General features: G+C 65.4%; 1 protein-coding gene across 3 annotated transcripts; it reads left to right on the plus strand.

Moving 5' to 3' along the window:
* SYT7 (synaptotagmin 7) lies at positions 1–26,927 on the plus strand. 3 transcript variants are annotated; one of them, XM_039389227.1, is made up of 13 exons: positions 1–102; positions 11,096–11,199; positions 13,229–13,308; positions 14,442–14,573; positions 15,102–15,308; positions 18,027–18,395; positions 20,255–20,380; positions 22,555–22,690; positions 23,081–23,351; positions 23,753–23,922; positions 24,315–24,428; positions 24,521–24,721; positions 25,441–26,927. In XM_039389227.1, the coding sequence occupies exons 1-13, from the start codon at positions 72–74 to the stop codon at positions 25,543–25,545; spliced, it is 2,046 nt and encodes a 681-aa protein (XP_039245161.1). In that variant the 5' UTR covers positions 1–71; the 3' UTR covers positions 25,546–26,927. The 3 variants fall into 3 exon arrangements, with proteins under 3 accessions (XP_039245161.1, XP_039245162.1, XP_039245163.1); XM_039389228.1 differs by lacking the exons at positions 18,027–18,395; positions 20,255–20,380 and having other exon boundaries at positions 2–102; XM_039389229.1 differs by lacking the exons at positions 14,442–14,573; positions 15,102–15,308; positions 18,027–18,395; positions 20,255–20,380 and having other exon boundaries at positions 2–102.
* The last annotated feature ends 533 nt before the right edge of the window (positions 26,928–27,460 follow it).

Consider the following 27,460-nt stretch of genomic DNA (forward strand, 5'->3'; position numbering starts at 1 on the left):
GAGCCGCGGCCCCGCCGCACCGGGCAGCCGCCGCCCCGCCGCCCCGCCGCGCCCCGCCGCCGCCCGCCACCATGTACCTGCACCCGGAGGCTGCCGGCGCAGGTGAGCCCCGGGGGGAACCGGGAATGGGGGGACGGGGACGCGCAGGACGCGGGGGACACGCGGCGGGGGGGGGGGACGGACGCGGTGGCCGCTGCCCCGGTGCCCCCCCCGCCTCCGGGGCGCCTCGCCGTGAGTTCGGTAGTTTGGGGAGAAAGTCGTTGTCGCCGGCGTGGTCGCCCTGCGGAGGGGCCGGAGCCACCGACATCCCCCGCCCGGCGACATCGCGACCCCCCCCGGGGGGTCGCCGGCCCCCCGAAAAATCCGGGGTGAGCCTTCAGCCCCGCTGGGTGCCGGCACCCAGATAGCATCCAGGCATCGGCTCATCCCTCCGATCCTCGTCCTGCAGAGCTGCCGAAGCCCTGGAAACCACCTCTGAACGCCCCCCACCCCCCGGGGGCTGCCCCCCCTCCCCTGCCCCCCGGGTGAGCCCCGAATCCCGCCGGGTGCCGACATCCAGACAAACACCCAGGGATCAGCTCATCCCTCTGCTCCTCATCCTGCAGAGCTGCTGGAGCCCCGGATACCCCTCACCGGGGACCCCCCAACACCCGGGGACAGCACCCCACTCCCCAGACCCCCAACAAACCCCCCAGCCCCCGGGTGAGCCCCAAATCTCGCCGGGTGCCGGCATCCAGGGATCAGCACATCCCCTCCGTCCTTCTTGGGGTCCCCCATCCCCGTCCTGCTGCGCCTCTGGAATGACACCGGGACACGCGGGGGTGGGCGGCTGGGGAAGGGGCTTCCTCCGGCGCGGATTTGCTGAGCTCATGCTCCGAAGGCACCGGGCGGCCCCGCACCGGGAAATCTGGGACGCCGGCGGGGAGGTTTTGGGGGTGTGGAGGCACAGGGATGCTGCCGGAGCGCTGCGGATCCCCGGGGCCTGGCAGCCGTCCCCGGCCGTGTCCCGGGGCCCGGGGAGCGGGCAGAAGGACGGCGTGTCCTGCGGTGGCGGGGCCGCGGGGACGGCGGGGACGGCGGGCGCGAGCTGCAGGTGCCAGGCCTGCGGGAGCCGCCGGCTCGGGATAGCGCCGGGCACCGTCCCCCGCGGCGGGCGACAGCGGCACCGCCGCCCGGCACTCGGCGGCTCCGGCCGGGCTGCCTTCGAGGGCAACTTCCCGCCCGGCCGCGGGCTCAGCGCTCCCGGCGGGAGCGGCTCCGGCCGCGTGACCCCGCAGGGATGCCCGGAGCGCGGCACGGCTCGGCTCGGCCCAAGGTCACCCGGCGGGTCGGTGGCAGAGAGGGGCCGCCGGGCTGTCCCCGCCGGCGGCGCCGCTCTTCCCTGCCCGTGCCCGGCGTTTGCTCCCGGTTATTCCCCCTCCGAACTTCGCACCTGCCCCCGGTTTGTCCCCCTCGTCCCTGCCCCGCGTCCCCATCGGTGGCCAGCGGGACACCGACGGCTGCCCGTGCCACTGCTGACACTTCTTGGCAGCCTGGAAGCTTCAGAGGCTGAGCTTTGAGCTGCGGGATTCGGGGGGACGGATCCACGTCCCCTCTCCCCAAATCCCGTGCTCCCTGGCTGCTGGGGCTCCCGTCACGTGGGAGTTTTCCCACGTCACCGGCGGCGGTGGCTGTGCCGTGGCGCCTGGAGCCGTGGGGGGCTCTGGTGGGGCTGGGGGTGCACACGCCTGTGCCAGCACCCGACCCCCTTTCCCGGCTTTTCCCGGGTGTTGTCGCCCGTGTCCGCAGTGCCCGGGAGGTTCCGGGTCTGACCCCCACCAGTGGAGGCTGGGAGGGTGCCTGTGGCTCACACCCCCGCGGGATTTGGGATTTGCCACATCCCGCCTGTTGTCCCCCCAAATCGCTGCCCGAGGTGGCACCAGCCTCGTCCTCCTCGTCCCCTGCTCCGTGTGACCGTGAGGGGACGGTGGCTGTGACCCCCAGCGCTGGCTGCGTTCATGGCGGGGGGAGAAGACGCAATGTGGGGAAATTCGGGAAACTTTGGTGCCCAGGAAGAGGGGGGGGGATGGGGGGAACATGAAGCTCGGAGGTGCTGCTGGGGGTCTCTGGGTTTTGGGTCGGAGATGCCCGAGGGAGTCTGGGCTGGGCTGGTGAGGGGTGTTGGGAATTAGGACCGAACCGAGGCGCTTCCCAAAGCGGCTCCCGCCAGCTGGGGAGATTTTCTGGGAGGCCACGGAGGGCTGTGGTGCTGGGGGACAGTTCCCCGTGTCGGGAGCGCCGTGCCCGAGAGACTGGGGCTGCCACAAAGGTGCCCTCTGTGCCACAGGGACAATGTGCCCCTCGCCGCCCACGCCGGCTTTGGGAACACCGGGAAGCTCCTTCCCCTCCCCTGCAAGGACAGACCCCCCGTCCATCCCTGTCCCCGCTGCTGGCACCAGCTGTCCCCTTGGAGGGGGACAGGCTGCACCTCAAACGCTCCAAGCAGGTGCCGGGGGGCCCTGCTCCCGCTGTCCCCATCCTTCCCGGCTGGAATGATTCCGAGCAGAGCCGCGCGGCGGCTGGAGGTGGTGAATCAATAACCAGGCAGCTGCCTGTTTTCCCCCCGCGCCGTCTCGGGGGATGGATGGATGGGTGGATGGATGGATGGGTGGATGGAGTGATGGATGGAGAGCACTGCGTGCTCGTACGGCTCTGGGATCACATCCCCGATGCCCGGGGCTGGGATAAGAGCCGGCTTCCAAACTGGAACACCCCGAGGTGGGAGGCTGGGAGGATGATGAGGAAGCGTGACAGGCGGGAAGGCAGACAAAGAGCGGAGGGCCGGCCCTGCCGGGAGCCAGGCACCTGCTGCAGCCACGCGTCCCGGCACGGGCACGGCGCTGGAGCTCCAGTTCCTCCCCCGGAGCCCCATCCTGCTGGGATTTGGGCTTCACCTCCCTGCCAGCCCCTCTGCTCCAGCAGCTGGGAGCATTCCCCGCGGCCTCATCCCCTCCCTTTGTTCCCCCCGGCAGCTCCATCCCGTTTTCCGTGGCAGTGGGGTTCCATGCAGATTCTGAGCCCCCCAGGGCAGCTCAGAATTCCTTCCTTCCCACCAATTCCAAGCTTTTCATCCTCCCCGCACCCGTAGGATCCCACACACTGACGTGTCCCAGGACCCCGTGCACGGCTTGGGAACAACAAGGACTGGGGGTGGGTCACGGCCGGGCTGGGAGGTCTCACCGATCCCCCCTCCCCGATTCCAAGGAGCAGGAGAGGAGCTGGAGGCGGCTTTTCCAGCGCCTGATCTCGCGGCTTTTCCGCCTGCCTGGGAAGGGAGGGGGGAGCGGGGAATGAAGACAGATGCAGATAATATCGCTGCCACCCCCCGGCCCCCGGGGGCTCGGCTACGATATCCATTATACATGGATTCGGGGAGGGAAGGGCTCCCGCAGAGCCGCCGGAGCGCGGGAATAACGAGCAGAGCGACAGCGTGGAGAGGGGGGATGGACCCCCCCCGGTGCCATTGGGGGGCTCGGGGGGGTGCGTGGGGCCAGCTCGGGCCTGGGGGGCAGGGGGCTGGGAGGTCCCGGGGGAAGGTCCCGCATCCCTGGGGTGCCAGCCTGGCCGTGGCACAGGGATGCTCCGAGCCCACCCGGGAGCTCAGGGGGCCCTCCCGGCACCCCGACCCTTCCCGGTGTTCCCGGCTGCGGGAGGGAGGGAGAGGGTCACCTTGGGGGGAGTTAATGAGGTTTGAAGGGAAACGGCCGGTTGTGCCGGCGGATGCGGAGCCGGCGCGGTGGCCGAGGGATGGCACGGAACAGCTTCCCAGATCCCGGCCTTCCGAGGGGGGCACGGCGTCAGAATGCACCCTGGGGGGCCCTGGGTATCCATGGAAAGAGGTGTGACCCCTCTGGATGGGCCTGTGGGACACTGGTGGCTGCAGGGGGTGATGTGTCCTGTCCCCTCTCCCCATGGATGACCATCCCCTCTCCCCATGGATGACCATCCCTGCTTCCCATGGATGACCATCCCCTCTCCCCATGGATGACCATCCCTGCTTCCCATGGATGACCATCCCCTCTCCCCAAGGATGACCATCCCTGCTCCCCACGGACGACCATCCCCGTGTATTCCTGGAGGATACAGGCCCGGGATCAGGCTCTGCTGGAGGTTTTCCACTAGCCCCACCTGGATGACTCTCCTTCCTCCCCATGGATGACCATCCCTGTGTATCCCTGGAGGATGCAGCCCTGGGATCAGGCTCTGCTGGAGGTTTTCCACCAGCTCCACCTCCCCCAGGCACCTTCCCACCCCTGTGTCCCCAGTCCTCCCTCTGGAGCCTTCCTCAGCCCTTCGTTCCCTTCCTCTTCCTCCTCTCTCCTCCCTCTGAGCTGCGCTTCTCCATCTTTCCACATGTTCCCTTCCAACCTTCCTCTTCCTCCCCCAGCACTGCCAGTTCCCTGATTTGGGGGCTGTGGCATCCCCCCATCCCTGAGCTCCCTGCGGGAATTCTGTCCCCACGGTCCCAGATGGATCCCACGTGACATAACTGGGGGGCACTTCCCGGGGGGGGAACTGGAGCTGGGAAGCAGGCAGGGATCCGGTGGGATTGGGATGGGCTGCACGGAGGCTGCTCTCTCCTGTCCCCCGGGAGCCTCTGGCTCTCTGCCTTCCCTCTCTCCCGCTGTCACCCGAAGGGCTCGGGAATGATGGAGAGCCCAGGGGCGGGAGGCTAAGTGGTGACGGCGCGGAGCTGGCAGTGCCACTCGGGATGAGAGCCCAGCCTGCTCCTCCGTGCCCGCTGCCGGAGCCAGGACACGATTCTGTGCCTGGAAAAGCGGAGCTGGAGGCGCATCCAGCCCCAGATTCCTGGGGGCTCCATGGCTCATCTGGGGGCAGGGATTACACGGAGCACCGGCCTCTCCGAGGGAAGAGCGGCATCCTGCTGGGAGCAGGGATTGGAATGGGGAAGGCGGTGGCTGGAAATCATGGGAGCAGAGGGAGTTTGGGTGTCGGGGTGCTCCTCGGGAAGAGGGACACGGTGGGGACCGAGAGGCAGAGAAACCACACGGCTCTCTCCGGAAATCCTCAGCCAAAAATAGCCCAGCACCGGGAAAGGAGCACATTCCCTTGCCAGATTCTCCCTCCATCCCCACTTCCTGCTCACGGTGGCCATGGAGGGGGGACAGGTGGCACCAGAGCTGGAGGGAACAATCCTTGTCCATCAGCAGGTTGGGATAGGGAACGTGGTGCCATGCAGACGGAGCAGCGCGGTGCTTTGGGCTGGTGCTCCCGGTGTTTTGGGCCGGTGTTCCCGGTGTTCTGGGCCGGTGTTCTGGGCCGGTGTTCCCAGTGTTCTGGGCCAGTGTTCCCGATGTTTTGGGCCGGTGTTCCTGGTGTTTTGGGCCGGTGTTCCTGGTGTTTTGGGCCAGTGTTCTGGGCCGGTGTTCCCGGTGTTCTGGGCCGGTGTTCCCGGTGTTCTGGGCCGGTGTTCCCGGTGTTTCAGCTGGTGTTCCCGGTGTTTTGGGCCGGTGTTCCTGGTGTTTTGGGCCGGTGCTCCCCGCAGACTGGGAATGGTGCCGGTGGGCTCTGCCGAGTGAAGCCCCCCGGGCCCGGCAGCTCGGCGTGGGGGAGGCAGAGCCGGAGGGATTGACAGCTCCGGGGGATGGCCAGATGGCTGGATGGAGAACAGATGTGTACGAGGGACGGATGGATGCCGAGATTGATGGATGTGTCGGAGAGGAGGACGCACGGATAGACAGACAGACGCACAGATGGAGAGCAGACGGGCGTGCCCGCCCCTCTCACCCTGGGACGCCGCTCCTCTCCCAGAGCCTCATCCCGGGATCCTGCTGGGACAGCGGGATGGCCGTGGGGCTCCTGATGGTCCCTCGTGTCCACAGAGCCCCTGGGAGCGTCTGGGCAGGTGCCACGTCCAGGCCCAGCTGTCCCAGCCCTTCACCGAGCCTGGACCAAAACATTCCCAAAATGCCCATCAGGCTGTTTCCAGGGGTGGCAACAAAGCCTCGCCTCCCTTTGGATTTTTCACATCCCACAGCCGCTCTGTGTCCATCCCTTCTCCCTCTACCTGTGCCGAGGGCTTGGATTCCACCTGCCTGCTGTTCCCACCGGGATCCTGCCCTGTGCCCACCCTCCTCGCTCCCGGGATCCTGCACAGGAGCGAAAGCTGCAAATTCACAGCTTTTCAGCTGCATCCTAAAAATAAGAGGTTTGGGAAATATCGAGCAAATGAGTGGGAGGATGAGAAGAGGAGGAATTAATGGCCTGGCGCCAGGAAAGTGGCATCTGGGAAGCCCCGGCATGACAACGTGGCCACCTCATTCCCGGCCTCGTGGCCACCTCATTCCTGGCCTCGTGGCTACCTCATTCCCAGTCTCGTGGCCACCTCATTCCCGGCCTCGTGGCCACCTCATTCCTGGCCTCGTGGCAACCTCATTCCCGGCTTCGTGGCCACCTCATTCCCAGTCCCGTGGCCACCTGATTCCCAGTCTCGTGGCCCTCGATCCCAGCAGCACGAGGGGATGCCAATCCAGGCGGGATCCCTTCCCATCCACCATCCCGCTCCCAGCGTCCCCATCCGGGCTCAGCGGCACATCCCGACCCTGGTGAAATGTTGGGAGGGGGGGATGTGCCGCTCGCTTGGCACCTTCTCCCGCTCCCCTTTTCCCGGGAACGTGTTTCCGCTGCCGGTTTGGCAAGGCTGGATGCCCGTGTGGCAGCAGCTTGGCACATGGAGACGTTTTTCCGTGTGGAGCTGCCGGCTTTGATCGCCGCTTCCAGGGAGCTCAGCGGGAGCCGGGGCTGGGGAGGCTCCCACGGCTTTGATTCCCTCCCCGGGGGACTTTGCGTCCATGGATTTCACCACTGGACATAGGGGGGTGGAGCTGGGATACTGAGAAGCTGCCAGGGAGATGCTCTATCCATGAAACCTGGGAATTTTAGGATCTGCACCCAAAAGCACGGCTCTGAGGGCCCGGACAGGGATATCCCGATGGGACACCTGCGGAGAGGTCGGTTCCAGCCCTGGTGCTGCAGCTTTTTCCCACCGCTCATCCAAAGCCTTTGTTTCTCCACGAAGGTGTTTTCCAGCCTCTCCATGCCGTGCAGGAGCTTTCAGTCAGGAGAGGAGCTGGATCCCTCCCTGGATGCCCCTCGAGGGTTTTGGTGGGGGGTCACGGGGCAGCCCTTGGAGGGGATTGGGTGCTGGGATGGGCACAGGGACACAGGGAATCAGGGCAGGGAAAGGGCCACAGACATCTTGGATTGTGAGGGTCTCACCATCCTGGAGAGGAGTGTGCACGGAGCCACCGAGAGCACAGAGACACTGGAATGCACGGGGACACTGGGATGCACAGGGACACTGGGATGCACGGGGACACTGGGATGCACAGGGACACTGGGATGGATGGGGACACTGGGATGCACAGGGACACTGGGATGCACAGGGACACTGGGATTCACGGGGACACTGGGATGCTCAGAGACACTGGGATGCACGGGGACACTGGGACGGACGGGGACACTGGGATGCACAGGGACACTGGGATGCTCGGGGACACTGGGATGCACAGGGACACTGGGATGGATGGGGACACTGGGATGGACGGGGACACTGGGATTCACGGGGACACTGGGATGCTCAGGGACACTGGGATGGACGGGGACACTGGGATGCACGGGGACACTGGGATGCACAGGGACACTGGGATGGACGGGGACACTGGGATGCACGGGGACACTGGGATGCACAGGGACACTGGGATGCTCAAAGCCACCGAGATGCTCAGGGCCACCAAGTTGCCCAGGGCCACACAAACCCGAATCCATTGGATGCACAGGGCCACAGAGATGCTCAGAGCCACCAAAATTCCCAAAGCCACCGAGGTGCCCAGGACTGCCAGGACTCCCAAAGCCACCAAGATTCCCAAGGTCACCAAGGTGCCCACGACCACCGAGATGCTCAAAGCCACTTGAGTCGAGGCTGGAGCTCCAGGAGGAGGATCTGGGAGTGGCTGGGACACCCCTGGGTGTCCCCAGCCCGTGCTGCCAGCACAGGGGTGCCCAGCTGTGCCACAGCCCCCCTCCCACCACCACGGCACGTTCCCGATCCGTCGGCATCGGCGGCTCTCACCTCCTCCGGGCGGATCTCTGGCTTACACACTGCTCCGGAGGGCTAATCCCTCTTGGATCTCGGCGCCTCTCCTTGTGCCGGGGTCGGGTTTGAAGTGTTTCCTCACACCCACAAAGGCCGGGGCTTGCTCCCGCTCCGGAGGCAGCTAATCCCGAGCCTGCGGGAGCGGCGGATAAAGGAGGACGGGCACTTGGCAGCAGGCTGGAATCACAACCGCCACCCCCGGCTCCCAAATATCCCCCGTCTCCCACTCCAAGGTGCAGGGTGTGGGCACGGGGGCGTGAGGGGGTCTCCTGCTTGGCCAAGAGGTGTGTGTGGGAAGGGATCCACCGTGGAGACCCTCTCCATGCATCCAGGACCCTCTTCTCGCGGCACCGTGACCCTCTTTCCTGGAACAGGGAAACTCTCAGCACAGGGACCCTCTCCCTGCATCCAGAACCGTCTCCCCCTGGAGCGGGGAGCCTCTCCCCTGGCACAGCCGGCTCCTGCTCCCGCAGCTCCACACAAATCCGCCGCTGGAGAGCCGCGGCATTAGCGAGGCAGGTAATCCCCTCATCGATAACCGGCTGGGAAAGTGGAATTATATCCCTCAAGTGGCATTGAATCCTGATGAAAGAGCCGCAGGGATGTTCCACCCCCTTCCCAGCCTCCGCGGTGCTCTTCCAGCACGTGGGACGGGACAGGGAGACCCAACCCCTTGGAGGGGGACGTGGGATCTCCGTCTCGTGGACACCCCCCTCGCTGTGCCAATGGGGCGAGGCAGGACCAGCGAAGGGCAGGTGGGATTTGGGATTTGGGGTGCGGACCCCCCAGTCCCACCCGGCCGTCTCCTGCTCCGGGCTGGATCGGCGCTGGCAGCCTGGGAAACTTACGGAAGGAGAGACAGCGGCGGTGTGAACAAGCGCCGCGTTGTCACCTTGTCACCCTCTCCCGGGGCCGACGCTGCTCCCCGTGCTCCCCCTGCACCCACCCGCCCCGTGGCATTCCCGTTCCAAGCATTCCAAGCGGCGCGGATACCCCACACCGCGCCCCAGGGCTGGGGACGCTCCGGGAGCTCCGAGCGGCTCCGGTTCTTTAATTAACCAAGCGCTAATTGCCTGGAAAACGAGCCATCGACCTCCTGCTGAGGGCGGCAGCGGTCGGGGGGCTGGAATGGCCCCCCCGGCCTGGGGACACGGCTGATGGATGTGTATTCCCACCGGGAAGGGCTGGAACCCCCCCTGGACACAGGGACGGCGCCGGAATCTCTCCCCCAGCCTGGGGACAGAGCTGAGGGATCCATGTTTCCACCGGGAAGGGTTGGAACCCCCTCGTGCACAGGGACACCCCCGGAATCGCTACCCCCGCCCTGGGGATATGGTTGAGGAATGAGCGTTCCCAGCGGGAAGGGCTGGAACACCCCCCGTGCCCGGGGAGCACCCCCAGGCAGATTCCCGCTGGTATATCCATCGGGATCGCCGGGTGATGCCAGGCTTGGGCGTGTGGTGGCACCTCGGCTCTAGGAACTTGGCCCCTGGAACTCACTAATATCCCTCTCCGTGGTGGCTTCTTTTCCTCTCCTTCTCCTTTGATTCCCTCTCTGCAGATTAATTTGGGGATGACCCCGCAGGAGCGAAGGGTTTGTGGAAGCTCCGGGATAAACCAGAGGGGTCACCGTGTTCCCAGGTCGGATCAGAGAGCGCCGAGGGGGCTGAGGCAGCATTTGGGGGGGTCACCCCCGATCCCAGTAAGCCCATGTCCCACTTGAACTGGTCGGGATCCCGAGGAGGGGGTCCCAAGCCCTTCCCGCCAGATCCAGCTCTTTCCATTCCCCCAGCAGCTTATCCAGCCGGGGTTTATAAATGTTTGAAATTAAGGGTTGGTCCCAAATTCCCTCCTAGGCAACAGTTGCTATGTGAGTTTTATACACAGGCTCCTCGTGATCCGGGAGCGATGGAGGAGCTGCCTTTGGATGGAGGGAGTGCTGGTGGGACCCCCAGCCCTGTTCCCTAAATCCCCCCCAGGATCCCACCCTTCTCCCACCCTCATCCCACCACCCTCAGCTAATCCCGAATGGATTTCTATAAAACTCCTCTTTGTGGTCACCATCCCCTTTCCTCCTTTTCATCCCGAGGTGGGGGGGCTGTGGGTGCTTTTCCAAGTGCAGGGGCGGGGGGTGGATTCCAGAATCCCAATCCATTCTCCCGGTCCCCTCTGACTCACCCAGGCCCCGGAGCCGCCGGCAAAATCTGCTACAATAACAAAGGTCTGCGGGCGAATTAATTATTAACAATTATTGTTTAATATTTATACCGCAGCACAGCTCCCGCCGCCGCTTCCCGACTCCATGCACGGCCCCCATCCCAGCGGGGTGTGAGGTGTCCACAGGGATGCTGTGCTGGGGTCCTACCTGGAATTAAGGCTGAGCCAGTCTGGGGGTCCCGCTGGACCCCCCCCGAGCCACCTTAGATCCGTGATCATGCTCCCACAGTTCCAGGGCCATTCCACAGGCTGGGAGCAGGGATATGATGTGCTGGATGCAGTGGAGTGGTCTCCATCCGTTTGTGGGGTCCCCAGGGTTGTCCCCATGGGAAATGCTGCTGCTTGGGGCGAATCCGTGTGGGACTGGCTGAGCCAAAGAGGGAATTCTGACCGGGGGCTGGATGCAGGGCATGGATCCAGGGACAAAACTGGGGTTGCTTGTCTGGAAGGGAGGGAAGAGGAAGAGGAAGGAAGAGGAAGGAAAAGGGGAGGGGGCTGGAGAAGGTGAAAGGATGAGGAAAGGATGAGCATTAGGAAGGCAAAGAGGGAGGAAAAGAGACGGGCTGGACAAGGGGAAGCCTGGAAATCGGGAAGGGGAAGGAGCTGTGTTTTCCCTGCCTCTCCTCCCCCGGCTCTCCCGGATGCTCCCTGTGGGTGCTGCGCCCCCACCCCCAGCAGGAACACCCCGGGAATGCCCTGTGACCCCCCTGTTGTGTCCTGCAGGGAGCCCCTCCCGGGACGTGCTGCTGGTCTCAGCCATCATCACCGTCAGCCTTAGTGCCACCATCGTCCTCTGCGGGATCTGCCAGTGGTGCCAGCGCAAGATGGTGAGTGCCACCATTCCCTGCCCCCTTCCCGGCCCGGGGGGCAATTCCCGCTGCCGGGGATTCCCTGGCTGTGCCTTTCCTTCGGGCTGGTTTTTCTGGCCGGGATAATGAAAGGTTCGCGTGGCACGAAGGGAAGTTTCCAAATATCTGGATATATGTTGGTGACGAGCCGGAACGAGCTGGCCCCTGTCCTGCTGGGCACGCTCCCGCCTGGAAAAGCCCCGTGGGAAGGCGGCCAGCCCGTCCCTGGCACCACGAGCCGTCCCTGCTGCCCGCTTCCCTCTGCATTCCCACTGTGGATGGGGGCAGCGCTCCCTCCCTTCCTCCTCCTCCTCCTCCCGCTCTCCCGGGAGCAGGACGTGCTCGGCCACGTTTCCTTCGCCGTCGGAATCAAATCTGGGTCAAGTGCTCCGATGGCAGCGGCGCTTCCCGTGTGGGAGATGCCCACCCTGAGCCGTGGGAAGGCAGCATTCCCCCGGGAATGGGAGAGGGGATCTGGCCGGGGGTAAGGCAGTGTGGGGGTGCTGGGTGGGAAGAGGCTTCCAGGTGCCCTCCAGGAGATGTGGAGAGGCAGGGATAAGCACTGGAAAGGAGGAGGATGAACTGGCAGGGGAACAAACAAGTGTAAATTGGCCGGGAAGGCGAATCCCAACCGGCCCTCGGCAGCGCCCGGAGCTGGAACGGCTGCGTGGGAATGACGGCCAAGCCCGGCAGGCCCGGCTCCGGGTTGTGCCCACGCGGCCACTGCCGGGAGGGCCGGGTCCTCAGGAGCCCTGAGCCGGGACAGGGATGAGCCCAGGGCTCAGGGATGACTCCCTCCAGGATGGCCTGTGGACATCCAGGGAGGTCTGACATCCCTGCAGCTCCTGGCAGGATTAGCCCACGGGCATCCAAGAAGATCCAGGTGTTGCCCTGCAGCTCCCAGCAGGATTAGCCCACGGGCATCCAAGGACATCCAACATCCCTACAGAGCCCAGCAGGATTAGCCCATGGGCATCCAAGGACATCCAACATCCCTGCAGATCCCAGCTGGATTAGCCCATGGGCATCCAAGGAAATCCAGGTGTTCCCCTGCAGCTCCTGGCAGGATTAGTCCAAGGGCATCCACGTTCCAACATCCCCACGGAGCCCAGCAGGATCAGCCCATGGGCATCCAATATCCCAGCAGGATCAGCCTGTGGACAGCCAAAGAGATCCAGGTGTTCCCCTGCAGCTCCCAGCAGGATTAGCCCAGGGACATCCAAGGACATCCAACATTCCTGCAGCTCCCAGGAGGATTAGCCCGTGGGCATCCAAGGAGTTCCAACACCCTGGCAGCTCCCAGCTGGATCAGCCCATGGCTGCCCAAGGATGCTGTGCCAAGAGCACAGGTGTCTCAGCATTCCAAGGATTTGGCTCCGTGTGGAGCTGCAGAGGCTGGGAAGGAGGAGAAGGGAGAAATATTCCCATTCTCTGGATGCAGGGGGGATGCTCCCAGCTCCAGGCCCAGCGTGGTGGAAGGGCCGGTTCTCCAGCCCATCCTGCTGCAGGAGCTGGTCCCTTCCCACCTGGAGCCTCCTCGGCTCCTAATTGTTGCCTAATTGGCGCTAATTGCGCTCCGGGCTCGGAGCGTGCGGAACCCGCCGGAGTGTCCTGATTACCAGCCCCAGTTAGGAGCCAGCTCCGGCTTCATTATCCCACGGCAGTGCTTCCCGGGCACTGGGAAAGGTGAACTCAATTAATCCAGCTTCAATTAAGCCTAAAATTATCCGCTGCTTCCCGGTGAGGCCTTGGAATGGGACACCGAAGGCGGTGACCGTCCTGTCCTTGGGGTGACGTGGGGCACAAGCCCCCAGGGATCACGGGCACGGAGCAACTGGGAATTTTGCTGCTTGGATGGGTGGGATGGGACCTGGAGACTGCGAGGGAATAAGGGAAAAAGGTGAAATCTGGGACGAACTCAGCAGATGGAGGCAGCTCCCATCCTTTGTTGGGATGCTCCAGGGATCCCCTGCCACTCCCTCATTCCTCCCTCCTGCCTTTTCCATAGGGAAAGCGTTACAAGACTTCCCTGGAGACTGTGGGAACTCCGGATTCCAGCCGAGGCCGCAGCGAAAAGAAAACCATCAAGTAGGTGCCAGGACTGGGGGGGAGAGGAAGGACAGAGGTGGCCATTCCCTGGTTCCCCACTCCCAGTGGGAAAGGGGCTCCGGGACACTGGGAGAGCTGGTGGGTCTCTCCCGCATCCTTGCGTATCCCATGGAGCCAGAGGATGGAGCCACGGGAGCCTCAGCCCAGGGATGCTCCAGGTCTGGGCGTGCAGATGGCTCTGCATCCCAGGGGCATTCCGTGCAGGAAGGAGAGCAGAGCTGAAGTGCCTCATGGCTCTGGGCAGGGAATGAAGTGCGGGGTTGGAAGTTGGAGGGGCTCTCCTGGATATCCCAGATCCAGTAGTGCCTCTGGAAACCCCCCACAGGGCTCCAGGGAGGAGGGAGCCGGACCGGCAGCAGGGAAAGAGCTCCTGCCTGGAATAAGGCTATGGAAAACCTCCTCCCACGGTGTTGTTGGGGTGCAAGTGTCCGGGGTACCTCGGGCACCTGGATGCTGCTCCCAGCCCAGCTGGGATGAGCTGGAAGTGGAGTGGGAAGCACATCCCCTCCTGAATCCCGGCACACGTGGCTTTCCCTCCCCAGCTCCGGCACAGCCGGGATCATCCCAGAGCTGCAGGTGGGCCCTGGCGAGGGCTGGGAGGGCCGGGCAGCGGTGGCTTTTCCAGTCTCCCAGGGGGGACCCTCTGGGCCCCCAATCCCTGGCACACAGGTCTGGTGGCTTCCCAGAGCCAGGAATTCCAGGCTCCATGCTGGCAGCAGGAAGGGATCCGGAAGGGTCTCCAACACGTGGTTAACCATGCAGGGCACACTTCCAGGACCTGTTGAGGAGGCAACATGGACACACACGGGAATACCGTGCCGGCACCACGCTCGCTCCTTAATTCCCACCATCCTTCTCTCCTTCCCAGCCGGTGGAGCCGCCTGCTCCTGTCTCTCCACAGCTCTTCCCTGCTCCATCCGTCCGTCTGTCCCCGTCCGTGTGTGTGTGTGTCGGTGTCCCAGGGATGGGCAGCCGCGCTCCCTGTCTCTCTCCGCAGGATCCCGGCGCTCCGGGGCCAGAGCGCTGCTTTCCCTTCCCCTTTCCCGCAGGAATTCAGCTTCTCTCTCTTGTATTTCCCTTTTCTCTTCTCCCCTGGAATCCGGCCGCTGTAGCGATCTAGACAGAGACTTTTGGAATAACAATGACAACACAGTGCAGCAGAAATGGAGCTCCTACCCTCCCAAGGAGTTTATCCTAAACATTTCTCCTTACGCTCCGTACGGTGATCCGCGCCTTTCCCTCAAGTGAGTCTCTCCTTGCCGGGTTTGCTCCGTGTAGTGAGTATTTGGGCAGCACCCTCTCACCTTCCTCCTCCTCCTCCTCCTCTTCCTCCTGCTCCTCTTCCTCCTCCTCCTGCTCCCGGGCTCCCCGCACGCCACCCCATGGGCCTCCCCATGGAGACGAGCAACCCCTCCTTCCCGCTTTCCCGGGGCTTCCTGGGATGTCCCCCCGGGACGGGGTTGCGCGTTGGGGGCACCCCCTCGGCGCGGGGTCGGGCTGCCGGCGAGCGGGACCCCAATTCCCGACCCCTTTCCCATCTCCCCACTTTCTTTTGGACGGTTTTCAGAGGCCCCCCACGCGCCCCCCGGCCAGGCCCCCCCTTTTTTTTTTTTGGCAGTGCTGATGTCTCTCTCTCTCTCTCTGTCTGTCTGTCCGTCTCTTGTCCGTCTGGCTCTGTCACCCTCTCCCCTCACTCCTCTCCCACGTCCGTCCGTGTGTCCGTCCGGCTCCGTGTGTGTCCTGGGGGGTGTCCGGCCGCCGGCCCGGCCCAGTGGCTCTCTGTTATCAGGGGCCAAGCTGACGGCGTCGGCCGCCTCCGGCTTATCCGGGGACCGGCCCGGGGACAAGCAGCGGCTCGGCGAGGACGGGATGAGGAGCAGCGTGTCCGCCCACAGCGAGCCCGGAGCGGGAAAGGCGGCACGAGGCCGCTGGCACACGGTGCAGAGCCACTTGGCCGCAGGGAAGCTCAGCCTGTCCAAGTGAGTGAGCACGGCACCGGCACGGAGACGCTCCCCTCCGAGGGATGTGCTTGGATGGGGGCCACCGGCAGGTTCCCGGGGCTACCAACGTGTTCCCGAGGTCACCGCCAGGTCCCTGGGGCCACCAATAAGTCCTCAGGACCACCAACAGGTCTTCAGGGCCACCAATATTTTCCCAAGGTCACCAGCAGGTTCCTGGGGCCACCAGTAGGTTCTCAGGGCCACCAATAGGTTCTCAGGACCACCAACAGGTCTTCAGGGCCACCAATATATTCCCGAGGTCACCAGCAGGTCCCTGGAGACACCAACAGCTCCTCAGGGCCACCTATATATTCCCAAGGTCACCAACAGATCCCTTGGGCCACCAACAGGTCTTCAGGGCCACCAATATATTCCCGAGGTCACCAGCAGGTCCCTGGAGACACCAGCAGGTCTTCAGGGCCACCAACATGTTCCCAAGGTCACCAACGGGTCCCTTGGGCCACCAGTAGATCCTCAAGACCACCAACAGGTCTTCAGGGCCACCAACAGAACCCTTGGGCCACCAGCAGATTCCCAGAGCCACCAAGAGGTCCTCAGGGCCACCAATATGTCCCGAAGGCCACCAGCAGATTCCCAGGGCCACTGTGCCGAAGGCAATGAGGAGTTTCCCGTGCTCCTGATGTTGTTTTGGCTCAGAGGGAGCCCCTTTAGGTGCCATGTCTGGCACATTTCCAGCTTTGTCTGATCCCGGCGGGAAGCAGCTCAGCATTCCCAGGGCAGGCAGTGCCACCTTGGTGATGGCCCAGAGACGGGAAGTGCTGTCCCATGTTCCCATCCCTCGGGAATGGTGTCGTCTCCAGCCTCTTCCCTCCCCACGCTCCCCTGACCCGGTGCCAACATAACATTTGCGGCTCTACCACCCCATACTGGGAAAATCTGGGAGAAGTCCAGGATCGATCAGTTTTAGGGAAAATCCAGGCTTTGGCAGGCTCGGGGGGGGGGTCAGTGAGACCCTCCGCTGGGAAGGGTCAGCTCTGCCGGCTGCTGATGGGAATGTGTCAGATCTGGCTCCGTCCTGTGTTCCTGGACTCTGCCCTGGTTCTCCAGCACCAGGATGTGGCATCCAGGACATCCCGGCAACAGCCCCGGCACCCTTGGAGAGCCTGGGGGTTCCCAGGCTGGTGTGCTTTTCCAGCCGTGTCAGTGGGGAGGAAATCTATGGAAAAGGGGCAGGCCCGTCCTGCTGCCTGGGAGAAATCCCGAATGCCCCCAGAATCGGTGGCATGACGCTGGCGTGCTCCAGGTGGGAACTGGGAGCAGGAGGGAGAGGCAAGGAAGAGGGGGAGCCGTATTCAGACTCGGTGGAGAAGCGAATTCCCACTGGGAATCCGGACAGACGGACGCCGGCCGGCGCAGGCGGCCAGGGCAGGGTTAAGGGCACGTCCCGTTTTCCAGCCGTCGGGATCGGGGGCGTCCTGGGGGTCCACGCTGAGGGTCTGGGTGCTGTGCCCCGCTCCCGGTTCCACGGGATCCATCCGGGAGCGGGCAGGGCGCGGGGCCGCCTGGCACGGCGCTGGCAGAGCTCGCGCCTCCAGCTGGCGCGGGGCCGACGGGAGCCAGATTTAGTTTCCTGTGACTGAGAGGTTGTAAATTGAACTAATTTAGGATTCCATAGGAAAACGAAAGGAGGGCGGCGGCGGCGCGGGGGGAGGGGGGGCAGTGCCCAGGCAGTGCCTCCGGCTCCGGCCATCCCGGCTCTCCGCTCCTCTCCACTCCCTTCCCTCCTCTCTCTCTTCCTCCCGCCTTTCGCTCTTTCTTCACCTCTTTATTTCGGTTTTTGGAGCTATTTATCCCTCCCCTGCCATCCCCCTCTCCCCCCGCCGCTGGCACTGCACGATGGCACAGCTTTGTCCCGTGGCAACGCCGGGATCGGGATGAGGTCGGCGGGTGCCGCTCGAGGCGACTCCTCGGTGGTCCCTGGGGGCATTTTGCCCCCCGGTCCCGCGGTCACGAGCATTCCAGGCCGCCACGGGCATTCCCGCCCGGCTGCATGGGCCGCGCCAGGCATGCGCTGCTTCCTCGCCGGCATCCCGCCCGCTCTTCCCGCTCTGGAAGCCTGTCCGTCCCGGGCCGGGCTTCTCCGCTCTCCGCGTCCCACTGGAGCCGCGTCCGCATCCACCGTCCCAGAGCTGGGAGCCTCCCACCTCGGGCATCCCTCCCCGGGGCCCCCCGGCTCGCTGGAACGTCCCCACGGCGGGGATTCGGGCCCGCGGGATCCCCCCCGCTCCCGGTGGGATGGGGACGCGGAGCCCCCGCGGCGCGGGCGCGGGGCTGGGCGGGGAGGGAGCGGGGCCGAGGGGCCGGGCCGGCGGCACGTGAGCGGCCGCCGCGGGATTTGCCTCCTCGCAGCAGCCTCATTCTCCCGCAGACGAGGTCGGGCGCCGGGAAGCGGAGCGGCAGCCGCGGGAAGCGGGTGGGCACATCCAGCCCGGCCGAGCCCCCCGGGGGGGGACGCGGGACGGGCGACATGGTGGCGGCACGAGCCCCCCGGGCCCCCGGCAAGGCCGAGCCGCGGGCGAGAGGCGGAGGATCCGGGCGCCGCTCCCGCTGGCTCCTGCCGGAGCGTTCCCTGCGCTGGGGCATCTTCTCTCTAACTCTCTTCTTTTCCTTCCTCCAATTTTGCCCCTTCACCTTCTTCTCCTTTCTCTCCTCTCCTCTGCCCTTCCTCTCCCTAAGTTTCGAGGACTCCACCCTGTCCACAGCCACTACCCTTGAGTATATCCCCACCTCAGCAGGCGATCCCAAATTCCAGAGGCCCCGCACGCTCATGCGCCAGCAAAGTCTGCAGCAGCCCCTCAGCCAACACCAGCGCGGCAACCACAGCCAGCCCACCACCAGCCAGAGCCTGGGCCACCTCCAGGCCCACAGCGGCCCCTCCGGCACCGCCGCCAACTCCCGCGGCGCCCGCGGCGGCCAAACGCGCCAGGGAACGGCCGCCGGCTCCAAGCAACGCATGGCCGGGGGCCGGAGCCGCTCCAACCCCGGCAGCTGGGACCACGTGGTGGGGCAGATCCGCAGCCGCGGCTTGGACATGAAGTCCTTCCTGTAAGTGTGTGCTCTCCAGCGCTCTTCCCTCCATCGCCATCCCCATCGCCTCCTCTGCTCCACCATCCTCTGCATCTCTGTCTCCTCTGGTCCATCGTCCTTTCCATCTCACTCTCCTCTGCTCCTTTGCCTGCTCCATCCCCGTCTCCTCTGCTCCATCCCTCTGCTCCATCCCCATCTCCTCTGCTCCATCCCTCTGCTCCATCCCTGTCTCCTCTGCTCCATCCCTCTGCTCCATCCCCATCTCCTCTGCTCCATCTCTCCCTCAATCCCTCTCTCCATCCCTCTCTATCCCTCTTTCCTCTGTTCCATCCCTCTGCTTCATCCCTCCCTCTATCCCTCTCTCCATCCCCGTCTCCATCCCTCTCCTCTGCTCCTTCATTTGCCCCCGCACGGCCGCTCGTCCATCACCCCCTCGGGGACACACTGCTCATTCCCGCGGGAAGATCCATGTCCCCTCCATCCCCCTCACGGGGGGCAGGGATGACCCACCCGGCCCGGGGGGCTCAGGGAAGGGTCCCCCAATTTGCTTTGCCGTGTCACCGGCTGGGCTGGATACTGCACTCCTTTTCCATCCCCAGGGAATGCAGGGATGATCCAGCCCGCGGGATAGCCACCGGCGCTGTCCCCGGGGAGTGACATTGTCCCAAGGATTCGGGGAGGGGGGGGCGGCGGCCCCCGTGCAGGGCGACCGTGTGTTGGGTCCCGATATCGCTCCCAGCCGGAGGATCCGTGTGATCCTTAAGCTCCTTAACCCCATCTCCTCCATCGGCGCTGGATTCCCAGCATCAAACCCCGGGGGCTAATCCGAGTCCCGTGTTGTCACCGTGTCTCGGCACATGACAATGTCACTCCTCCGCAGAGCCGGTGCCCCCGGCTCCATCCTCCCCCGGATTCTCCAGCTCCTCCCTTTCCTCCGTTTGCCCCCCAGCACCCTGGAAAAAGGGATGCTGAGGTCCCAGCTGCGCCTCCCGCAGGCTGGGAGCGCTGGGAGTGGGACACGGGGACTGATCCTGCCCTTCCATGAGCTGGCACAGCACCTCCTGCATCAGGATTAGGTGGGAAACACCCCGAGAGGCACCAGTTTGGGTGCTCATCCCGCTCCTTCCCGCACAGGCAGCTCTGGAGAGAGGGACGAACCTTCCTCCGGGCCCCCTGGGGTGCACTGACCGTGACCCCCCCCCCCGCTCTCCGATCTTCCCTTTCCCACCGAGAGGTCCCTTCCAGCTCCATTTCCCGGGTTCCCAACACGGAGCTGCGGCTCCTCAGTCGTCCCGAGGGTCACGTTCTCCCTGTTTACCGAGCCCTGGTGCCGCTTCCAGCCTGGAATGGGCGGAGGGGGAGCAGCCGCAGCGCCCAGACGTGCCGAGTCAGCGCGGAGGAGCCGCTGCCACTTCCCACCGCCTCTTTCCCGATCCATTGATTTTCCTTTTGCTCCGCTCACCCTCCCCGGCGCCGCGGTGTAAATGCGGCTCCGGATCCCACAGAGGCCGCTCCAGAGGGGGCAAAGAGCCTCGGATAGGGCACCGCCGCCCCCTCCTCCATGGAATGATGCCGGTGCCTCACTCCTGCGATACCGTCCCTCGTTCCCAGCCCCTCCGGTCGCCTTTTCCCCCTTTCACCAGGATTTTGGCATCCTCCCTGCCTGGACTGGTGGAGGAGAGGGATATCCAGGCGGGGGTATCCATCTCCCCGGAGCCGGAGCCTTTCTCCCCGCAGCCCATCCCGCAGGAGCCGGCGGGCGCGTCCAGGGGCCCCTCGCCGAGGTCCCGCCGGCTCCTGCCGGTTCCCCGCCTGACGCTGTGTTCTCCTCTCTCTTTCTCTCTCTCTCCCGCTGCCGGCGGGGCCCGCCCGGGCAGGGAAGGCCGGATGGTGGTGTTATCCCTGGTTTTGGGACTCTCAGAGCAAGATGACTTTGCCAATATTCCCGACCTGCAACCCGCTGGGACGCAGCCGAACCAGGCGAACGCTCAGGGGGACAAGAGGTATGAGCGAGGACGAGGCCGGTCCCGCAGGAGGAGGACACGAGGGCCCCATCCAGGGAGGAGGAGGAGGAGGAGGAGGAGGCTGCCCTCGTGGAGCGCCAAGGTTGGAGCGGCACAGGGTGGCCCAGCGGGCACCGGGACGTCTGAGCTCTCCCCGTCTGAGTTCTGCCTCCGGAGCGGCGGCACCGAGAGGACTCCCCACCCCTCCCTCCTCCCTCCTTCCTCCCCCTCCTGCCCTTCCCGGCGCTGGCTGCATGCGGGGGGACGCGCTCGGGCAGCCGCGGGGCAGGGGGGACGCGCGGGGACCGCCCCAAAAGGACTCTGCACGGGCTGAGCCGCGTCCCGTCCCCACAGCGCCGCTGCCGCCTCCGTCCCGGCGGGACGGGCAGCATCCCTTGGGATACGGGGACACGGCGCCGCTGCCGCCTCCGTCACAGAGGGACGGGCAGCATCCCTTGGGATACGGGGACACCGTTGCCCCCTCCCCCAAAGGGGCAGAGCGAGCGCGACGTGCCGGGAGGACGCGTTATGCCCGTTCTCCTCCGGCCCGGCACTGCCCCTCGCCTCCGGCTGCTCCCCGCGATCCCGGGATGCCAAAGGCTTGGCATGGCACGCCGCAGCGGCAGGAGAGCCCGGCTGGCAGCGGCGGAGGGTCCGTGTGCCGCCGGGAGCGGCTGTTCGTCCCCTCCGGAGCAGGGGGGAGGTGTGAAGCCGGCGGGCTCTGCTCGGCGTGCGGCTCAACTGGCACCGTTCTCGCCCACCGGCTATTTTTACCCTGCTCCGCTTGGTTTTCGCTCCATCTTTTAGCACTTCCCTCCCCGGCGTCGCGCTGCGCAGCCGGTCCCTGCCGGGAGCACCGGGAATACCGGGAGCACCGGCAGCGCGTGCCGACGGGACGGGGGGGCACCTGGGACACGGCGGGGGGGGGGGTGGCTGTGCCGCAAGACCCCGCTCCCGCTTCCCGCATCCAGGCTCCAAAAACCCATGCCGGTGCACGCATGGCCTCCCCACCTCCATCCCCGCTCCTCCCCATTCCCTGAGCTCCGCAGGACGCGGCGGGTCCGGCCGGCGGAGGGGACGCGCCCGGGCGGCCTCCGCTCTCTCCCGCCCGGCGACGCTGCCGACCGACCGCTCTTCTTCCTCTTCCAAACACCTCCTCCATCCCTGTTTCTCAGCTTCTTCCTTCCAGCCCGGCCCCGGCGGCTCCAGCCCGGCGCCTCGGCGCGTCTCCCGTCCCGGCGACCAATCGCTCTCCGTCCGTCTGTCCATCCCCCCTCTCCCATTCCCTCCCGGCAGGCCGGCGCTGGATGACACCGCTCCTCCTTTCTCTTGCTCTTTCCCGCTCTCTCTCCCGCTGTCCGTGACTTCCTGCGGCTCCACCGGTGCCTCCTCGCCCAGCGGCTCCTCCGCCTTTCATTTTCCCTGGTTTTAACTTTATTTTCCCTCCCCAGCTGCCTCGGCCTCTCCGGTCTTCCCGGGTGCCATCCCGTGTGTGCGTGTGCGTCCTCTCCCTGTGTGTCAGCGTGTGCTTGGCGTGGTGTGGCGTGTCCGTGGCATGTTCTGTGCCTTCCCGAGTGTCCCTGCACCTCTTGGTGGTTTGTCACGGTGTCGTGGCTCAGCGGGAGCATCCCGGGGTGCCTGTCCCCCCTCTGCCATGTTCCTGTGTCCCGTTGTCCCTGTGCCTTGTGGCAGCGTGGCCCTGGTGCATTCCCGTCTCCATCGCTGCTCTGTCCGGCTGCCTCCCGCCGCTCCCGGCTGCCCACCCTTCCCGGCACCATTCCCACCATCCGGGAGCCACCGGGACAGCGATCCCGGGGGGGTCTCGGCCGCAGGAAAGCATGTGGAGCACCCATGGGTGCCCACCGGGATAACGGGCTGTGGTGTGTGAGGTGCAGCCGGAGCCGCTGGTGGGGACAGGGCCGTCCCTGGCCTGGGGACACGGACGGTGTGGGACCTGCTGCTGTGCTCCGAAGGTCCCAGGGCACCCACTGGCACCGGGATCGGGGCCGGGAAGCCAGTGGGCCGCAGCCACCGGTGTCCTGGCAGCGTCCATTGGGTGCTGGCACAGCCCCGGCGCAGCATCTGCTGGGAGAGGGCTCCCGGGCAGCCCCTCACGGTCTCGTCCTCGGCTCTCCCGGCCCCTCTCCTCCAAGGAATTGCCTCTCTTTCCGCAGGTTGCCGGCCGGCGGCAAGGCCGTGAACACGGCGCCGGTGCCGGGGCAGCCGCCCCACGACGAGTCCGACCGCAAGACGGAGCCTCACTCCTCCGTCTCCGACCTGGTCAACTCCCTGACCAGCGAGATGCTCATGGTGGGTGGACGGGACGCACCGGGAATGGGGTCTCCACGGTCGGCATCCCGCCCGTGCCAGAAGAGCTCCGGCACATCCCCCCTCTCCGCCGAGTCCCCGCCGGCTCAGCGCCTCCCCGGGGCCGGCACGAGGGAGCGAGCGGGGCCGGACACGTGAGGGCTGTGCTGTCAGGAGGGATTTGGTTAATTGGAGCTCCCGCTTCCCCGGGACGAGTGGCACGGAGCCAGGAGTCATGGGAAGTCATGGGAAGCGGCGGGGGCAGCGGGGAGAGGCTGATGGCCCCTGACAGCTCGCGGGGCTGGGGGCCGGGGGTCAGGGTGATGCGAGGCCGGGGGGACGGGGGTCCCCAGCAACGCCCGGCATCGCTCTCACCTCCCTCTTCCCCCCCAGCTCTCCCCGGGCTCCGAGGATGACGAGGGCCACGAAGGCGTGAGCCGGGAGAACCTGGGCCGCATCCAGTTCAGCGTCGGCTACAACTTCCAGGAGTCCACCCTGACCGTGAAGATCATGAAGGCGCAGGAGCTGCCGGCCAAGGACTTCAGCGGCACCAGCGACCCCTTCGTCAAGATCTACCTGCTCCCCGACAAGAAGCACAAGCTGGAGACCAAGGTGAAGAGGAAGAACCTCAACCCGCACTGGAACGAGACCTTCCTCTTCGAAGGTAAGAACTGGGATGGACCGGGAGTGGATGGATTGGCCCAGGGCGGGAACGGAGCCATGGTGGGACCTGGGGGTTCAGCTCGACTCAAGCCACTGGCGTGGTGGCCATCGGTGGTGCCGTGGGCTGGCCAAGCCTCCAGGGCCAGGTTGGAGGGGTACCCCTTAAAGGGGACATGGGGGAAAGATGGGAAGGCTCCATCCCCCCAACAAGCCCCCACGGGTGGGAATTAACCTGGCACCGGCCCCTCGGGCCGTGCTCTGCTCCTCGTGCTCTGTGTGGTTCCAAAGTCTTGCTGTTATCAGGGAAAGGGTGAAGGGGTGCCGGCTCCTCATTCCCTCCTGCTCCTCATCCCTCCAGCTCCTCATTCCCTCCGGCTTCTCCTCCCCTCTGTCTCTGTGCAGGGTTCCCCTACGAGAAGGTGGTGCAGCGGGTGCTGTACCTCCAGGTGCTGGACTACGACCGCTTCAGCCGCAATGATCCCATCGGAGAGGTGTCCATCCCGCTCAACAAGGTGGACCTCACCCAGATGCAGACCTTCTGGAAGGACCTGAAGCCGTGCAGCGATGGCAGCGTAAGGCCCTGGGCCCACTCCCACCCCCCCTGTCCCTGCAGTGTCCCGTCAGGACCACCCCCCACTTCCTACCCCAACAGGGATGTTTTCTGCTGTTTTCCCTGATGAGACGTTTCTCTTCCCAAAGCTTTCTATTAAGGCTCCGAATGGCCCATTTTGGGTCAAAACAAGTTGTTTCAGGTAGATCCAAAATGAAAGTTTTCTCCTCCTCCCGCCTCCAGCAAGACCAGCGAACGTCCCACCGGGGGTGTCCCCGTTTCCTCCTGCCCTGATTTTCTGGGCAGCCCCAAAACCCCAACTCCGGGGGGGTGGGGTCCTGTCCCGTCACCCCGCTCCCGCTGCGGAGCTCCGTGGGGTGTGGCAGTCCCTCAGCGTGCCCGTGAATCCCACAGGGAAGCCGTGGGGAGCTGCTGCTGTCGCTGTGCTACAACCCCTCGGCCAATTCCATCGTGGTGAACATCATCAAGGCGCGGAACCTCAAAGCCATGGACATCGGGGGCACGTCAGGTGCGGCCCCGGCCCCCTCCCAGCCCCCTCCCGGCTCCGGCTGGCATTCCCCGATTCCCACGCCGGTGCTGAGCGGCTCTTTTCCCGCCCCGATCCCTACGTGAAGGTGTGGCTGATGTACAAGGACAAGCGGGTGGAGAAGAAGAAGACGGTGGTGATGAAGCGGTGCCTGAACCCCGTCTTCAACGAGTCCTTCGCCTTCGACATCCCCACGGAGCGGCTGCGCGAGACCACCATCGTCATCACCGTCATGGACAAGGACAGGCTGAGCCGCAACGACGTCATCGGCAAGGTGGGACACCGGGGGGACACCGGGGGGACACCAGGGGGACACCGGGGCCGGGTGGGACTTGGGATGAGCGGCTCGAGGGCGACCAGTCCGTCACCTCCCGACGGGGACCCCTCGTGCTCCGGTGCCCAAGTTTTCCCAGGAGAGCAGGAAATGGGGCAGCAGGATCCAGGACCCGGATCTGGCTGGCTCCCAATCCCCTGGGAATTATCCCCTCTGGATTTGCTCCACGTGAAACCCACCCCGCTCGCCGCGGGTGTAACCGTGACAAAAGAGCGTGGTAATATCCGTCCTTACCACTCGATCCCAAAAACCCTCCAGGAAAACGCATCAGCTGGCATAAATCCATCAAACAAAACCCCAGGTCAGCGCCACGGGCTGCCAGGGAGGGGCAGGGGTGGCAGCATTCCCGATGTGGGCACACCCGAGGGCACGGTGCCGGTGGCACGACCGTTCCCAGAGCACAGTTCCATGGACACACAGGCAGCGTCCATGATATTCCATTAAAACCCCGCCACGTGGCACCGGCTCCTCGAGGTGTCAGATGCGGTGGCAGCTGGCACACGCGGTTTTCCATATGGAAAATCCGCGGGTAAAAATAGCCCGGCGCCAGAAAAGCAGGGATGGAGGAGTTTGGGGGTGAAGGCGGCGGCGGCGGGGAGCGGGATGGGGATGGAGGGGCCGGGAGCGGAGCCGCGGATCCAAGGACGCCATTCCCGCAGATTTACCTGTCCTGGAAGAGCGGCCCCGGGGAGGTGAAGCACTGGAAGGACATGATCGCCCGCCCGCGCCAGGCGGTGGCACAGTGGCACCAGCTGAAGGCCTGAGCCCCCCCCGGCACCGCGGGCTCGGGGTCCCCGTTCCCAGCTCCCAACCCCGCTCCCGGCGCGGGACCGGCGGGACAGCGGGACCCTGCGGCAGGAGAGGTTGGGAGCCCCCCCGGCCCCCCCCGCTCTCGCCCCTCCCCGGCGCTGGGGGTCCCGGAGCTGCCGCGGACCCCCGGGCGAGGAGGTGCCAGAAGCCACGATTCCCCCCCTCCACCCCTATTCCCACCGCCGGGCGGGACTTCTGCGAGTGCTTCCGGAGCCTCTCGACCCCTCCCCGGCCTCGCCCCCACCCCCAAATTCCAGGGGGGGGTCAGGCTGCGGGAGCAAGAGGGACCCCCCTCTTCCCCTCCTCTTTCAACTCAATAAAACCTCTCCGAGCGTCAGCGTCCCCCCCCCCCGCCCTTCCGAGCCCCCGCCGCCTCTCCCCGAGCCCCCCGGGGCGGGCGGGGGGCGCGGCGGGGAGGGGGCAGCCCCTTTCCCTGGGATCGGAAGCCATGCCACAGTTCCTTATCCAAAGCGGGCCCGGTGCGCTCTGCCCGCGGCCGCCTTCGATGCTTTACCTCCGTCTCCGGGCTCGGGGGCAGCGGGGGGGCCGCAACCCCCCGGGGGACCCCCCAGTCCCGCCCTCACCCCCTCCCCGGGCGGGCTGCGGCCTCTCGGGGGGATGCCGGGCCCCAGGGAATTCCCTCTCCAGCCGGGATGATCCCGGACCCCCGTGAGCCACTGGGGATAAGGGGTGGAGCGAGCGCTGCCGTGCCCACCCCGGGCAGGCGACATTCCCTGCGCCGGCGGCATTCCAGCCCGGCGGGATCGGCGCCAGCAGCATCCCTGAGTTCCCCCGGGACGCACATCCCCCTCCACCGGGACAGGGACCCCCCAAAACGGGGACGGACCCGACGGGGGTCGGGGAGGAGCGACAGTGGGGTCACCCCGCGTGGCGGACGACGGATCATCCTCAGTCTTCCTGCCCCCCCCGCGGCTCCCCCCGCCCTTCTCCCCTCCCGCGCCCGCGGCGGGGACACCCACACCCCTCCGGGTGCCACCGAGGCCACGTCACCATCGTCACAGCGTGTCCCCCCCCGTGTACAGCCCCTCACGGTGGCACCGGGCACTTGGAGCGGGGGGCACCCCCCGAGGTGCTCCAGGGGATTCTCCGCCGCGGGGAGGGGAACCTGCACCAGAACCCCCCAAAATCCGCGGGATTCCCGGCCGCTCGGTCCCTTTTCCCGAGGGGCGACATCCCTGCCACGGTGGGGACAAGCCAGCTGGGGACACGGTGGCCGCGGGACAAGCCCTCCCGCAGCCCCGATTTAGACGATTTTGGACAATCTGGAGAGAAAGTCATAATTCTGCTACTTCAGTAATAACGACGCTTTTAGGGACATTTGTATTTTTGTCAGATTCTCTCTTTTTTTACCATAAAAGAAGAGATTTACACGCCTGGGGAAGGGGACGGAGCCGAGGGGGCTGTGCCAAGCCCCTCCCTCGCCCCATCCCGCTTTTCCAGGCCGGATTCCTCGTCCGCGGTCGGGCTCCCCGGGGGGGCTTTGTGTGTTCATTTTTAACTCTAGAGCTCGTAGCCGTGATCTTGTTCAGGTATTTCTCTTCTTCATGTGACGGTAACATCCAACTGGTGTGTAAAATACAGCAAAAAAAAAAAAAAAAAAAAACCACGAGCAGAAAAAACAAAAAAAAAAAAAAAAAAAAAAGAGAAAAACAATAAAGGTAAAAAACCCACCCAACTAAAGATCCCAGCGCGGCCCGGCCGAGGAGCGGCGGGAGCGGGGGGTGCCCGGCTGGCGATGCCAGGGAAGGGGCGCGCGGGTCGGGGCGTCTCCTTGGCGGAATCCTATTTTTGGGGAGCGGGGCCCCTCGTTTTCTGGAGGCAGCCCCCGCTCTCAGTAATAAAGGACAG

This window comes from Pipra filicauda, unplaced genomic scaffold (assembly GCF_003945595.2).
Source record: "Pipra filicauda isolate LSUMZ 115617 unplaced genomic scaffold, ASM394559v2 scaffold719_size241573_pilon, whole genome shotgun sequence".
Classification (NCBI taxonomy): Eukaryota; Metazoa; Chordata; class Aves; order Passeriformes; family Pipridae; genus Pipra; species Pipra filicauda.